The 17,162-nt window shown below is 36.5% G+C and overlaps 2 protein-coding genes across 2 annotated transcripts; both read left to right on the forward strand.

Moving 5' to 3' along the window:
- Window positions 1-8,157: 8,157 nt before the first annotated feature.
- Window positions 8,158-11,449, forward strand: LOC126665800 (uncharacterized). Its single transcript, XM_050358718.2, has 4 exons — window positions 8,158-8,376; window positions 8,768-9,868; window positions 9,950-10,396; window positions 10,472-11,449. The coding sequence occupies exons 2-4, from the start codon at window positions 8,770-8,772 to the stop codon at window positions 11,314-11,316; spliced, it is 2,391 nt and encodes a 796-aa protein (XP_050214675.1). The 5' UTR covers window positions 8,158-8,376; window positions 8,768-8,769; the 3' UTR covers window positions 11,317-11,449.
- A 365-nt stretch (window positions 11,450-11,814) lies between these two features.
- On the forward strand, window positions 11,815-13,721 carry LOC126674742 (extensin-like). Its single transcript, XM_050369244.2, has 4 exons — window positions 11,815-11,923; window positions 11,999-12,394; window positions 12,469-12,858; window positions 12,958-13,721. The coding sequence occupies exons 2-4, from the start codon at window positions 12,047-12,049 to the stop codon at window positions 13,615-13,617; spliced, it is 1,398 nt and encodes a 465-aa protein (XP_050225201.1). The 5' UTR covers window positions 11,815-11,923; window positions 11,999-12,046; the 3' UTR covers window positions 13,618-13,721.
- The last annotated feature ends 3,441 nt before the right edge of the window (window positions 13,722-17,162 follow it).

The following is a 17,162-nucleotide window of genomic DNA, read 5'->3' on the forward strand; positions in this document are numbered from 1 at the left end:
CGGTGGTACAAACGGTGGCGGCGGTGGTGGCCTCACATAGGTCTCTTCAACCTCGACAACCACTTCCTCACATTCCTTTGGCAACTCTTGACTTGAACTTGCTATGTCAATTACCACTTGAGGCTCATCCTCCTCGACAACTTGCCTCTTTCCGTTGGCTTTCTCAAGGTTTCTCCCGCTTCGGAGCTCTACCGCCTTAACATGTTCTCTAGGGTTGTTCTCCGTAGTAGATGGCAATCCCCCTTGTGGTCTACCTTGAAGATTGATGGCAAGTTGAGAGATTTGAGTCTCAAGCATTTGATTAGTGGCGGCTTGATTCTTTTGAAGTTGCTTCATCTCTCTAAGCTCATCCATCAACTTAGCAAGCATATTCCCTTCATCCATGTTTCTTTGAGGTTGAAACCCGGGAGGATGTTGAGGTCTAGCACCCGCATTGTTGCCATGACCTTGATTGTGATGGTAATTCCCTTGTTGTTGGGGAGGTCTATTTCCACCTTGGAAGCTTGGACCCGCTTGATTAGGCCCTTGAGCATTGCCTTGCCCTTCTTGATTTCTCCACCCGAAGTTTGGATGATTCCTCCATCCGGGGTTGTAGGTGTTAGAGTAAGGGTCATTAGCTTGCCTTTGTCCTCCGATGTAGTTGACTTGCTCACTCAAGGCTTGACCCGTAACTAGGCATTCTCCTCCCGAATGGCCAAAATCACCGCAAAATTCACAACCTACTTGAACATAAGCCACCGGAGCGTTTCTTTGCATAGGAGCGACTTGTTTCTTTAGAGCATCCACTTGAGCTTGAAGCGAAGCATTTGCGGCTTTTATGGACTCCATCTCCCTCACTTGATCAAGAGTCATGAGTGACTTTTGAGTAGGTGGCGCTCTTCTTTCCATAGGACCCCAAGTACTACTAACCACGGCCAATTTCTCCACCAATTCAAGGGCTTCCTCATAGGTCTTTTGCATAAGTGAACCCCCCGAAGCCGCATCGATAGTAGCTCGGGTAGTGACATTTGTCCCATCATAGAAGATTTGTATAACATGCTCTTTATTGAGCCGATGATGGGGTACACTTCGTTGTAAATCCTTGAACCGCTCCCATGCCTCATGAAGTGACTCTCCTTCAAATTGGACAAACTCAAGTATGTCTTTAGTCAACTTTGTAGTCTTGCCATGAGGGAAATATTTGTTAAGGAAGGCTTGAGCCAACTCCCTCCAATTGTGAATGGACTCATTAGGTAGAGAGTGCAACCAAATGCTAGCCTTGTCCCTCAAGGAAAAAGGAAACATCCGAAGCTTAATTTGGTCCGCCGTTATCCCATGAAGCTTGAATGTGTTTAGAACACCCAAAAACTTGGCGATATGCTCATTAGGATCCTCATGACTCAACCCAAAGAAGGCACAACGATTTTCCAAAAGTTGAATAGTACTCGGCTTGATCTCGAAAGTTGCCGCTTGAACCGGCATTGCGAAGCATCCAAAAGTTGCATTGTCCACATCCGGCAAGAAAAACTCACCCAAAGTTTGTCTTTGTTGGTTTGGCACTTGTGCGTGCGCTTGGGGTCGATCATCCCTTGGGTGGTCTTGTTGCCTTGGTCGGTTCACATTCCCTAATGGAGGAGCGGGTGGATATTGTTGTTCCCCTCCATCCATTAGAGGATTGAACCTCCCCTCTTCATCATAATTGTTTCCCTCGTTATTCATAACTTCGGGTATACGGGCTCTTCTTCTTACACCTCTTTCGTAGTTACCGAGGTTATCTTGGAACGGTTCTAGTGGTAGATTTGCTCGTCGTGTATTGTGCATACACAAAAATCAAATTCCCTACACAAACAACAACAAGAACACCGAGTGTAAACCACGAAAGATAATTAATAACAATAAACCAAAAACAGAAAATAACGCTAACTCGACCGAATTTCACAAAACTTTCAATCAATTAAACGCAACCTTGTCCCCGGCAACGGCGCCAAAAACTTGTTAGCAAAAATACTAACTTGTAGTAATCCGGAAATACGGAATCGATCCCACGAAGACAAGAGGTTTAAAGTGAGCGAACACGTAATTGAAAATTCAATTCGGAAAGCAACGATCAATTGAAGGTTCAAGTATCCAATTACTAACTAAGAATTAAACTAACGTGAAATTGCAATTTAACAAGTAAGAGAATTAATTATCAAGAATCTAATTCAATAAAAGGGGAATGTCAAGGAGTTAGTAATCCAACCTAGGTTATGCAATCATGATTGGTCAAGTGTAAACTACTAAGGACCGAGCGAGGCCTAAAACGTCATTCCCGCTCTCTCGAGCCTCAAGGAATGCCAAAACCGCTATCTAGTCATTCAATCACACCAAGCTCACTCTCGTGTTACAAGGCAAACTAAATCAATATCAAACGATTAATCAATCCGCTCCAAGGTCACCTAGATTCAAACCCACTCTCGTGGAGCTCTAAAATCTAGGTTTTCTAACCTAAAGGTCGATCTAATCAACCACCTCTCGGTGCGTCAATCAAACTATGGCAATGATTAAGGTAGCTAATCCTAATCAAGCAATGAGTAATAGGAAAGAAACAAAAGCATACAACACTAAAGACCAACCAATCAAGCAAACCCCTAAATTATCATACTAACCCCCTAACAAAGGAAATTTAGCTACTCATATTTAGATTAACACAAACAATCAAGGAATGAGCAAAGTAGAACATTAAAGTAAGAAGAATTACCTTGATAAAATAAATAGAATAGACAACCATAAAGATAATGAAGATTCACAATAAGTAGCTTGTAATAAAAATGAAGATCTTGTTATCATAAAGCAAATAAAACTTGCATCAAGCTCCAACAATGGAGGAATCTCCAAGGAGAAGATGGCTAATCTAAAAGAGGTAAAAACTAGAGAATAATCCCCAAAATGTCTACAACTTGTTGTACCCTAAAAAAAAGATAATGTGCTATTTATATGGGTTACAAATGAGGTAAACAAAGGACACCCTTCTAAGGAGTGTTGGGCCTAAAATAGAAATTGAGCCCTTGAGTTTTGTCTTGTCTCGAAATTCAAATTCTGAGCTTCTTTTTTAAGGGGCTCGATCGAGCCATCCACTTAAGAGTGAGGGCTCGATCGAGCCTTATGCTTTGAAGAAACTTCTGGACAGCTTTGTTCATAGGGCTCGATCGAGCCTTCCTTCATAAGTGAAGGGCTCGATCGAGCCCCTCCTTTAAATGCCCATATCTTGCTCGTTTCTTCGCCCTTTCAACTCGCTCCTATTCCGATACTTGATTTCTTCATTCTTTAAGCCCAAAACACTTCGCATTGCTTCATTTTACCTGAAACGCTAATACACAAAATAAGCACACCAATACGGGGAAAAAGCGCTTCAAAGTATACTAAAAACAAGCGAAAACAACTCCTAAACATAGGTGTAAAATGCACCTATCAGTAAACAAATAAGGTGAAGCTTATTTTTTTTAACTTACTTAATTTGAAAATAAATTTATAGGTAAGTACAAACTAGGGAGAGAAAGTAAGAGTTATAGAGGGAAACATTTTGTCACGAACCGACTTCAAGGATCGGGACCGACGCTAGGGTATAGGTATGGTTGAACCAATACCCGTAGCAAGTCTTGTGGATAAACAAACAAACATATAAACCTACAGAAAAACACTTCTCGGGGGCAACAGAGACTCTAACCTAAGTCTAGTAGTTTATATAAACAGTTCTACTAATAACAACCACTTAAATATCTGAAATGCTCGGCTAAAACCCGAAAACAATATCATGCCTTATATAAATCAAATACGAAGTATAACATGCCAACATCAATATAAAAATAGTCGGACCACTCCGACAAACCAAAATATAAAATAATCATAATCGACTAACTAGTTCTACTGCGGCCTAAGAGTTTAAAACGGTTGACTAGTTTTATTGAAACAAAAAAACCTCGAAGGAAAATCAAGAAAATCGGAGATCGACCAACGCTCTCAAATCATAAGCTTGAAAAAATTGAGAAAACAACGGGGTCAGATATACTGAGATGAGTTCATAATGTTATTTATATTTATTAAAATTAAAACTCTTAAAACCAAATCATTTTATACTAATATACTTATATACTTGATTATGGAAAACAATATTGAAATGAAATCCCAAAGTATAGCCCAAAGTAGTTGGGAACAAATCCTCATCAACCCAAAGGAAGCTAGACATATAGTCAGCTAATCCCAAAGTACTTACCGGTGCACACAGTCTCGATACTCGCGTATCGAGTAGCTCGTTCCAATCTAGATCTATAATTATTTAAACCAGTTCTTAAACAGTTGATATACTAAAAGCGGTAAACAACACTACAAACTCACTGCTTGCGTATCCACGTGATAATCTTAGCAAGCAAGCTAACCATGCGTAGACTCCGAAACATGAGCATACGGCGAGTCTAAAAATAAAATATAAGTTAAAATCTATACAACCCCTAACTCTAAGAATACTAGACACCACAAAGGACTGGTATCTCAATCCAGAACCAAAGCACGAACCAAAGAATCCATACAAACCACATAAACAATTTAGACAAGTTAAGCTTAGGTGAGTTCTTATCTTTGAAAACAAAACCGAAGTCCATAACTTAAATAGTTTTTTTTAAAACCAAAGAACTTTCCAAAAATAATGTGCTAGTTTTACTGCAGTATGGCTCAACACAACATGTCGGGCGACACAAGTCTAACCCAACCCAAAGTATAGCCCAAGTAAAACCAAAGTTTAAAATCAATCCTTAAATAAACCAAAATCATTTGAAATAAGAACTTAAACCATAGCTTAACAATACCACCACAATGAAAAGCAAAAACCATATAGTTTTCCAACACTTGGCAAGTAATACCCAAATTTTTAAAATTGTGTCATAATTACCATCATGTTTTCTACCTTTTTCTTATATACCCACAATCAGTTTGGAGTGATGTGGCGAGATGCCATATATTTATGTGTATAAAATTAATCTTACGTGACGTATGTTAACATTGTATCCCATTAACTCTAAACTGATTGAAGGTATATTTGCAAAGGTTAACAAGTGATGTTATTAGCACAATTGTAAAAGAGCTAATGTCATAAAAATTCGTCAATTTTATACGTTTTGTCAATTTAATCACGTTTTTTAAAACTTCTCATTAAAATATACCAACTTCAATTTTTTTCCAAATTCATACACGGTATTGATGGTCACTCATTTATTGGTTAAAAATGACTTACACCTCTGCAAATTGCACCAATGAATGAGTGCCACGTCAGCACCGTGTATGAATTTGAAAAAAAAATTGTATGTTTTATGAGAAGTTTTAAAGAACGTGATTAAATTGAGAACACGTGTAAAGTTGATGAATTTTTATGATATTATTACATTGTAAAATATGGTATCTTTAACAAAATGCTTAATGTTGCAGAAGATACATATCTCAATTTTTTTTGTCCCACTTAAGAAGGTCAATTTGTGATTTTTGTGCCATTTTATAAGAAATTCTCTCTTATATCCTCATTTTCTTTTTCTATAATTAAAGCTAATACTTTACACACAATTACAAGACAATAATTAATAGGGTTTAAATAAAAAAATCAAAAGTAATTATTTTTTTCTTAATTTATGTGTATAAGGGTTATGTCCCTTTTTAAATGGGACGGAGGGAGTATAATATTATAAAGAAAGATTAGGACACATGTGGTAAAAAAAAGGTAAATAATCACATAATTCTGATTATAGAATACGTCAAGTCACGTTTTACTGATTCACATAAACATGAAAGATAATTAATTCTACTATTTTTATTATTAATTAATCAATTTATCAAAAAAATTTACCAGTGAGGCCTAATTCAAATGGATAGATTCTCCGAATGCATTCTCGAGATCTCGGCTTTGGGTCTCAATAGGGTCAAATGGTATAATGTCAATTTAATATTTAGCATCTAACTACTAACTATTAACAAATGACGTAATTATATTGTACCTATCGAAAAAAAAAAGCAATTATTAAAACTTCTTGAAATCTCAATATATATGAAAATGTTTTGGATCTGAGTAAGGTCAAGTGGTAAAAAGTTTTGAAATCTCAATACCTGATAAAGTTATATATATAAATCTTCATCAGGTATTACTGTAATTTCTCTGACTTTTAATTAAGCTATGCATAAAATTGATAAGAGCTGAATAAGTATTAAAGAAAAGAAAAATATAAATTACTGCTAAATCTTGGGATTTATTACGTGAAGGCTAAAAGATTTACATAGTGATACTAGTACGTAAAAAACCTTGTCAATTATAAATAATTTTGTGTGCATATATCATAAAAAGAAAGATTCTCCGTTGAACAAATTCTGCATAATTGCTTATCATAGATTAATTAATTAAAATGTGGTCCCTTATGTTTTATTAACAAGTTGATTGAGTCATTGTAAACGTGATACTTCATTTTGTTGTTCAAAGCCAACAGTCTTTTTCTATTTTTTATTTAAACACATTTAGCTTGATTTAATGCAAATTGGAGTTGAAAACAAATAGTAAGATTAAAAAGAATTTACCAAAGAAATTTAGCCATTAATTATTTTAATATAAGTTTTATTTGATTTCATATGATTTTTTTTGGTTAAAAGTTAATGTAATTGTTCAAATCAAGACATAAAAGGTAATACAAATACCGATGAGTTATAACTCCAATAGTATAAGCGTTGACATTATTCTGTTTAAATCGTTAGTTTATTTTTTTATAAGCGTTTTCTCTCGCCAAATTATAAAAAAGGGCACTGCGAACTTTTATAGAATAGGACTAATGGCTAATAAAATCTCTATAATTATAATCAAATTTTCTAAAATTTATAATTTTGTCCTAATTTAAAAGATTGTTCAATTGTGTTCCAATTTGAGTGTGCTAACTCAGACGTGGACCGCCACATAAGCACCATGCGAAGCTGATGTAGAATAGAGCAGATTAAGTGGAAAAATTTGGCCAACGTAAAAAAAATTCCAAACATTTTAATAAAATCTTTTACCTTATTTTAGACTAGTCGTAAACTCGTATATTTACATGAATTGTAATTAATAATTATTTAATTATTATATTTTTAAAAATAAATTCAAAGAAATAATGGCTAAAATTTAATATTTCATAATTTTTGAAATTTAATCTATTAATAATACTTTTTAGAATTAAATAAGTGTTTTATTGGTTTAAAATTTATAGAAATACTCATTTTGTTCGGTATAAGTATTTTATTCAAGTTGGAAAACTAATGAGAATTATCTATTAATAACAACTTTTAAAATTAAAATATTTTATTTAAGTTGATCAGAATTCAAGAGAATGTCTTTTTTGATCTTTTCAATTATATAAATTTAATCAAGTTTTTATTGATGAAAAATAGAAATTACAGTTTGATAAAAAATTAAATAAAACATTACATTCAATAACTATTAATAAAGATCTCACTGAAATAACCAAAATTTTAGTTTATTGATTTATTGTTATGATAAATTAGTCTATAATTAATGAAGGAAAAAATCATAAAGTTTTAAGAAATTATCTATTTAATTTTATAAATCAATGTTATTATAAAATATTTTTGTTATTATATAAAAATTTCTCCAAACAAAGACTACTTTATTGTATAAAGAATTTAAAATATGAAACTGTATTTTATTTTTATTATTTAGACTCCTAATTTTTCATTTACTTTTCAATTTTATTGGTTAAAAAATGTGAAATTATCAGACGAAACTATCAAATTTTTTATTCAGGTTATATTAATCAATTTTGTTATAATTGTGGATGTATGAATTTATTTTACCTAAAAACAATATTAGGACCTGAATTATTAATTAGCTTTGAACATGATTTTTCCACTATTTCAATTGTGAAATTAGGGGAGAAAAGCATGGGTTTTTGATATTTGGGTGCCTCAAAGGCACCCAAAAATCCAATATAGTGCCTCTTCTGGAATTAATTCCAGAAGAGTGCCTGGGACCAGTGTTCCGCATTCATGGAATGCGGAACACTGCCAACTTTACCGTTGGGAGCTGGTCTCCCAACGGTAAATTAAATGCGTTCCGCATTCATGGAATGCGGAACGCATTTAATTGGCCGTTGGGAGACCAGCTCCCAACGGTGAGGCTGGCTATAAAAGGGATGGGGGGTTTTTGATTTGTAAGAAAAAAAAGTTACTAAATCAAAGAAAAAAAATGAGAGTAGAGGGGAGAAAAAAAAGTAGTTTCGAGGTTATATTTTGAAAAATATTTCGGGAAAAAGTTGGAAGAAGTTATATTTCGGAGCTAAACGGATCTATTCGTGAAGTGTTATATTTTTTATTCGATATTTATTTAAAGGACTACAAGAGGTTAGTACGTGTAATTTTTTTAATTATTGTATTAAATAATTTTAGTGTTTATAAATGTTAGAAATTTAATAATATGTAAAATTGTTATAAAATTAATTTTAATATAGCAAAATATTAGACTTTAATTATAACTTAGAAATGCATGTATAATATAAAAAAAATAGGATATGTTTAATATAATTATATTAGAATTTAATTAAAAATTTCATGTAATAAGGAAGTGTATAATTAGAAATTTCATACAATTATATTAGGATATGTTTAATTTATTTTTATTTGAAAAAAATATTAGAAATAAAGTAATAGTAATTACGATTGATATGTTAACGCTATAAATTTAAGATTAGCATTTTAAATATAACGGTGTTAAAATTTGCTGTTTATTAATTAGAAATGACGAGTCCAAATATATCTTTGTTGATATGGTGTGATGGCCGTATTGTGAGTTCTCCGTGTGGAATAGAATACCACGGGGGTCGTCCGGTTAATATGGCGCTTAGCGAGAGAATGAGTTTCGAGGAATTACAAAATATTTGTAGAAGAGCAGTTTCTACCGACGGGGAAGTAGAAATTTCAAAAATCTACTTCCGGCTTCCAAGAATAGTTGAGGGTGCGATACGGTCGTACTCGTTGTTTTCTGTGGAGAATAACGAGCATGTGTTTGGAATTCTGAACGAGGTCGTGCGGTATCCGCAACTCGAGATTTTGGAATTGTACGTGGAATACGAGGCCGTGGTTCGCAACAAGACTTTACTAGATCAGTTGGTCTTAGGTGATTCAAGCGGGTCTGAGAGGGGTAGTGGTGAAGAGGAAGAAGAGGAAGAAGAGGATTTCTACGACAGCAACGAAGAGGATGTCGAGGAAGACTTAGGAGCAGATTCACAATATGAGTCGCAACTTCCTGAGCATGTAAGAACGGCGGATCTTTGCGACTTTGACGTCGCCCCGGAGGATGATGAAAAGATTATGTGGGATCCTGGGATGGAATTCCGAGTAGGGATGGTATTCCCAAATCGCGATGCCGTCCGAGCTTGTGCGACTACTTATTCGGTCGGGGTGGGAAGAGAGTTCAAGGGTCGCCGGACTACCAACTCGACAATAGTGTTGGCTTGCAGGCAGAACCCTGTATGTAAATGGTGGCTGCGCGCTACACTTCTGCAAGCAACTCAGACGTGGACGTTGACAAAATATATTGGCCCGCACACGTGCAATCAGCTGTTACCTGATCCAAACCATCGGAATTTTGGGTCTGTTGCAATCGCAGACTATATCAAGGGTCAAGTAAAGCTGCAACGTGATATACGGATCGATACCCTCAGAGCTGGAATTTGGCAACAACTTGGAGTTAGGCCTCCGTATAAACGAACCTGGAATGCAAAGGAAAAGGCAATAGCTGATGTTTACGGTGGCTGGTATGAATCATTTGGTATGGTTCACAAGTTCATGAACGAGATGATGCATGTCAACCCTGGATCTTTCTGGGATGCAGAAGGTATACGCAATAATTCTAATTTGTTATATAACGAGTTGCTTCAAGTAATAATTCTAATTTTGTTGAACTTGTGATTTGTAGGCGCTGAGGTGTACACCGACGGGATCCTTCAGCCGAAAGTCGTAACGTTCATCCGAATGTTCTGGACTTTCAAACCGACAATTGAAGGGTTTCGTTTTTGCAAGCCAGTTTTGTTCGTCGACGGTACTCATTTGTATGGCAAATACAAAATGACCTTGTTGATCGCGTCGGCAATCGATGGGAACAGTCACATCATGCCACTGGCATTTGCACTTGTTGAATCTGAAAGTACTGCCAGTTATGAGTACTTTTTTGAACATTTGCGTGAGCACGTGATTTGCGAAAGGAAGGTGGCCATTATATCTGATCGGCACGCTGGAATATTGTCGGTTCTGAAGCGTCCTGAATGGGCCGGTGTCGCCCACAAGTTTTGCATCAGACATTTCTGTAGTAATTTTCAGACCAAGTTTAGGAACAAGGTTTTGAAGAAGCTGGCGGATAAAGCAGGTAATGATTTTTTACGAGTCATTATAAACGCTACATAGGTTATTATTATGCGCTAATATTATGGTTGCCACATAGGCCGAGCATATCAGAAGCACAAGTATAAACGCTACATGGCAGCGATCGAGATTAGAAGCCCAGAAGCGTATGCATGGCTGACTAAGCAAGAAAAGCGGCCTAAAGAAAAGTGGACAAGGGTGTATGACAAAAAAGGGCAACGGCACAATGTGATGACAACTAACTATGCTGAGTCTGTCAACGCGACACTGAAGAATATAAGGGGGCTTCCGATCACATCAATGCTTGAGGCAATTTTTGCGCGGATGGTTAAAATGTTCGACACGCGTTGGAAGACGTATGAGGAGTTGATTGCTACAAACGTTCACTACACCCCAATATGCATCCAACTACTGAAGCAGAGGGGGGAGAAGGCCCGTTTTCATACAAGTCAGACGTACGACCGTTCTACGATGACATGCAAAGTGGAAACTAGGAAGAACGGCTCAAATGGGAGAGGAGGAAATACCCATACGGTAAACCTTCAGCATAAGAAATGCACGTGCGGTAAATTCCAGCAATTTAAGTTGCCCTGCTCTCATGCTATGGCCGTTTGTGCAAAGGAGAAGCTGAACCCTCTTGAGTTTGTGCATTGGCATTACCAGACCAAGTTTGCAATTCAATGCTGGAACACTCCATTTAAAGTGTTACGTGCCGGCACATACTGGAAGAAGTCCGGCGTAGACGAACCCCACTTCATTCCAAACCCTGAATGGCGTCGAAAAAGAGGGCGTCCAGTCAACCAGCGCTTCAGGAACGAGATGGATCAGGAATACAGGGAAGATCCGAGTCCTAACTGGTGTAGTAGATGTTGTCGCCGGGGTCACAATGCAGGAGATTGTACCAATCCTATCCGAGATGAGTAGATTATGACTGTTATCGTGTAATAGACAAGAAGTAGTTATGACTGTTATTGTATTTGTGATGACTGTTATTGTATTTGTGATGATTGTTATTGTTTTAATGAATGTTACTTTAGTAATGTATTATTCTTTTGAATCTCCTTTTAGTAATTCTTGCGAATATCATTCACTAATGTATTATTCTTATGAATGTTTGTTGTAATTTTTAATAACTGTTGTATGTATTTAGGCCACTTGCGCGATATTAGCTGGGGATCGGCTGTTCTGGCGTATTTGTACCACGAGCTATGCCTCTGCGCCTCTGCTTCGGCGGACAGACAGAACATCGGGGGCGCCGTGTGGATTCTACAGCTCTGGGCTTACGAGCGACTTAGGCCATTGCGACCCCGTTTGGCCGACTTTACCGTCACGGGGGGATTGCCTTTGGGTGACAGGTACAATTTTCGTATGAAGTTATCTTAATTTTACGTTTTTCAGTACGCTTAAAATATAATTTAATAATTTGTGCAGATGGGGGGGTCCCAGACAGCGGGAGCGGGGGACAGCACGAGTTCCCAGACACTCAGTTTCTCACTTCAGACTGTTATTGGACGGGCTGCGTTACGACGATGTAAGTTTTAATTTTTTTTTGAATTTAACTAACGTCCTGACAAATGTTAACTAAATTTTTAATTTACGTGCGCAGATCGTTTGGCAGCCATACTCCGACGACGTTCTCCAGTCCATCCCACAGATGTACCTGACAGGGCGACATATTTGGCGTGCCCGAGTACCAATGATCTACTATCACATCGTGGAGTGGCACCAGCCGGATAGGGTTCTGCAGCAGTTCGGCTTACAGCAGCCCATTCCCCTGCCTGCTATGCAAGATCGGCGCCTTCATAACATCCAGTATCAGGGGAGCTACAACTTTGATGAACTGCTCTCAGATTACATTCAGATTTGGAACAACAGAGCGGCTTACGTTGTTCAGGGTTACCAGCTCCAGCGTCCACCTCACTACCATTCAGCGTATATGGAGTGGTTTCGGAGCCGCAGCCGGCGTTGGATTACCCATGAGGGCGCAGCGGCCGGACAGAGTGTACGTATTTATTTTATTATTAAATTTCTCTTATTATTGTATACACTGACAATTTGTTTCTTTGATGTAAACAGCGCGACACTTTCGAGATGATCGCCCTTCAGAGAGACGCGCGTGCGTCTAGGATTGGGACTGCTGCACGCAGTTCTCAATTAGCTTACGGAGAGGAGCGCCGTGACGTCACACTGCCCCCACCAGAGCCAGCAGTTCCGGCTTACGTACTACCTCCTCTTCCTCCCCTGACCATCGATCTAGCTAACATCAGGGGAGCGCGTAGACGGCAGCCTAGAGTCGCCCCGCCTCGCGAGCCCCCGGCAGACCCTATCCCCCCACCGGTCTACTTCCACTTCGATCCTACAGCCACTACAGACAGACGGGGGGAGTACTATGGCCCGACTCAGTACTACGGTTCCACTTCCACTTCAGCATCACAGCCTCCGTGGCATCAGACCTATTTCCCACAGGTTTCATGTCATTTATAATTTAATTTATTGCTTTTTAACTCGTAGTTAAATATATATTTTAAATGTTGCGTTTTTAACTTTGTATTTCAGGAACCCCAGGTATCATCGTATCAGGTCCCGCCTTCGTCGATGCCGTTTTTTGAGCCGTCGTACGGACAGACAGCATATACCACTTCTCTGGGCACACCACCGGCGTCTCAGTTCCAGCAGGCCACACCGACGGCGTCTCAGTTCCGGCAGGCCACACCACCGGCGTCTCCGTTTCAGCAGACCACACCACCGCCGTTTGCTGCATCAGATCAGTATTACCGTCCAGCGCCATATACAGATGCTCAACCGTTCACGTCTTTCGATCAGTGTTACCGTCCCACGATGCCTTCGGATGATCAGCCGTCGACGTCACATTCGCGGCCATCTTCTTCTCACCAGGCCCAGGATCCATCACAGCTACATTTTACACTATCAGAGTCATGGTTATTCGGTCCGGAGATCGGTTCAGAGGCGTACGAGGAGCTTTTATCACGACCGGATCTCACACCTCCATCTTTTAGACTTCTACCGCCCACACAGGAGGAGACCGGTACTGCACCACCAGCAGCAGACGTTCAGCATTCAGCTCAGGACGAGGACGCATCCGACAGCGGCGAGAGCCCTCCGGTACCCAGACAGTTTCACTCGATCACAGACAGCTCGCGGCACCGAGGAGAGACTCACGGTTTGAGGGTACAGAGACCGAGGACTCGTAGATATGAGGATTAGATTTCATATTTTTCTTTATTTATCGATTTTTGTATTTTAGTATATGTTGTATGTTTACTATATTATGTATATTATATTCGTGTGTTATAATTGTTATTTTGTTATCAGTGTCTGTTATAATCATTAGTTAAATAAAATAAATATTTATATCGTCTGTTAAATTTTGTCGTTTATTTCTAAGCGTTTGTTAAATTCAGTATCGTCTGTTAAAATCATTAGTCAATATCGTCTGTTAAAATCATTAGTTAAATAAAATAAAATTATTTTATATTAATTTTTAGTTTATAATTATTTAAACAATTTTTTATTTTTAAAAATTTAATAATCAGCAATGATTGGGCATTTTAGTGCCCAATCATTGCTGCCCCAATGATTGGGGAGACAAAACTGTCTCCCCAATCATTGGGGAAGCGTGTTCCGCATTCCTAGAATGCGGAACATGCATTAATCAGCTGATTATATATTAATCAGCTGATTAATGTGGTCCGCATTCTAGGAATGCGGACCACCACGTGGTCCGCATTCCTAGAATGCGGACCACGTGGTCCCAGGCACTCTTCTGGAATTAATTCCAGAAGAGGCACTGTATTGGATTTTTGGGTGCCTTTGAGGCACCCAAATATCAAAAACCCGAAAAGCATGAGAAGGCAAAAGAACGAGTGGTAATTGAGAAAATAGATCGGAAGGGGAGATAATTAAAATAAAAACTAATATTAAATAGGTAAAGATTAGATTGTGAACATGCCTCACTCAAATTTAAAATAAACTTGAGAGAATCTTAATTCATAAAGAGTAATTGATGGATACCGAATCCTATCTTAATTACAATGGAGCCGAGTCGCAGAAGATCCACTCTCACGTGATACCGGATTCCCGTAAGAAGAACCAAATATATAAGGAAGATGGCCGAATCCATAGGATCCGTCATAATATTATTCAACAAAGTAAAGACTGAATCCGTGAGAACTCGACAAAGCACATTGATCCTGGGATTCGGATAGATCGCCAGATTTACTACATAATCTCGAAGTATCTTCCTATTTGGATACAAACTCCAACTTAGAAAGATAAGTTCTAACTTAGAAAGACGAGACTATTTAGGAAGACGTTCCTAAATAGGACTCATGTCTGAATAAGAAAGATCACACCAAATCAGGGTCAATCCCTATAAAGTATTAGAATGTACTTTCCTACTACAACACTGCTAGGTATGCAATCATCTACTATAAAAGGAGCATGAGGTATGCCTAAAAATACAATTACATTAATATACTTAAAACGCTGCTCAGCTGACTTTATCATCGAAGAGTTAATCGGACAACCACCGTCCGGTTAGCTTTTATCCTGTTTTGCAGGTCTTATTCATCGGATCAGAAGGCAGACTCCATCAGTAATAGTATAAAATAATCGATTAACCGGCGAATGGCGATTAAAGAGTGATACTTTGCTTATTTTTTAGGCTTAATTACTTAAAAAAACTCCACCTTGCGCTGTTTTTCGTTTATACTCTGACCTTATAAAAACACCATTTGTACCCAATTTTGGGTTTTTAAGTTTCATCCCTACCCAAAAATATTAAATTGTATTTTTTTCATTTGAAAAAAAGTTTAAAAAATCCTTCATTTTAGCCTACATATTAATTAGGTATTAATGTTATTAATCTATACTATATATAAAAGCACGGATGGGGGGGGGGGACAGACAAATTTACTGAATAATCCTTTTCAGTTTAGTACTAAATAAAGTTTTGTAGTCATTAACTAATTAGTTATTTAATTAATCACTATTGTAATTAAAGTCCTAATTAGAATAAGTAGCTAAATTATCTCCAATTTAATTTTTAGTATGTAAAAAATAACTAAATTGTCTCCAAATTAGTAGGAATACCTATATTTTAGTTTGATTTAACTATAATATTAAAATACTGTATTTGGTCAATGTATTATTATTTAAATTTCTATTTTATTATTTTTAAAAATATTATTAATAAAATAAAATTAATTATTTAATTATGCTTATTATAAAATCAAAAGAAGAATAAATTCAGTATGGAAAAAAAAAGTAATAACCGAATGTATTATATTTATTTTTACAAAAATTCTTAACTAATTTAATATTAATTTAAAAAATTGATATAATTATAATAAATTTACTAATATACACATTGACGAGTTATGTTACGAGCCACGTGCATAGCACGTAATGCGAAACTAGTAGTACAAAAATACCATCTTTTTAAAGAAATAATAATAATTTTTTAATTTTTTTAAATCTTTCAAGAGCCTCCGCCGCAAAAGGAGCGGCGACCGCTCCTTCTCTAGTTTTGGAACCGCTCCTTCTCCGACGCCGCTCCTCGTTAGTTCTGGATTTTTTTAAAAAGTTTTAATTTTTTTTTTTATTTTATAAAATTAAAAAAATTAATTAATTATTAGGATGTGTTTGAAATTTTTAAGTTGAAGGACTTGTTTGTATTTTTTAAAATAAAAAAAAAGTATAATATAAATTCTTTTTCAAATAAAAAGAGTATAATTCAATGCTTTTGGGTAGGGATGGAACTTAAAAACTCAAAACTGGATTCAAATGGTGTTTTATAAAGTTAGAGTATAAACGAAAAAAAAAGTACAAGATAATAGTTTTTTAAAAAATTTAATTTTTTTTTATTTTTTTAATTATTATTATGAGACGAGGTGGGTTGAATATGAGACTCTCTTGTCGACTTACAATTATCTACCACTAGGTAAAAACATAATCATGACAGGGAGCTTCAACTCATGAATTTTCATCTCACGTGAATAAGGAACTATTTAAGAAAATTGTGTATGTCAATTGATCACAAATAATCCTGGAAAATTTGTTGGAATATTCACCATAAATGCTTCAATTTCTCCTTTTGGAATGCCTTTTAAAACCTTTGTAACTCTAGTTCCAGTAAAAACACTTAGAAAGGGACTAAGTTCGATTTTTGTGTCCTACAAAATCTTGTAGGGTCCCCTTAAAACTGCTCCTTTAGGGCACTGTTCTTCAACACCATTAGCTTCATATAATAATTAATAACAAGAAGACACACCATGCAGCCGTAAATATTATTTTGATCCAACAAATTAAAATTTCTGTAAATTGGCTTTTGAATGTTTAGTCATCTCGGTTCTTAAGCTTATGAGTCGGATTTACAAAGACCAATCTTAATTTATTTTGACAATTTAGCTTATTTAAGATAAGATCAATTATCCGTAGCCAGAATATTTAATCGAAAACAAACTATAAAAAATAAATAAATTAATCAACGATTTTTTCGTACCAATTAAACCGAATTTGAAAATTGACTTTTTTAATGAAATTTATGTTTTCAACCAACTTCGATCTGGACAAGCTTACGACTCTACCAATGATTACATTCACTTGTGTGCTTTCAAGAGTCCATTAGAAGCATACATGTAAAGATTATTGATTATTATAGGGTTAATGTCATCATTTATCGCAACCTTTTACGTTTTTTATTTAAGCACAATTTCAAAACGTTTCACCTAATATCTCAACCTATTATT

Source organism: Mercurialis annua, linkage group LG1-X (genome assembly GCF_937616625.2).
Source record: "Mercurialis annua linkage group LG1-X, ddMerAnnu1.2, whole genome shotgun sequence".
NCBI lineage: Eukaryota > Viridiplantae > Streptophyta > Magnoliopsida > Malpighiales > Euphorbiaceae > Mercurialis > Mercurialis annua.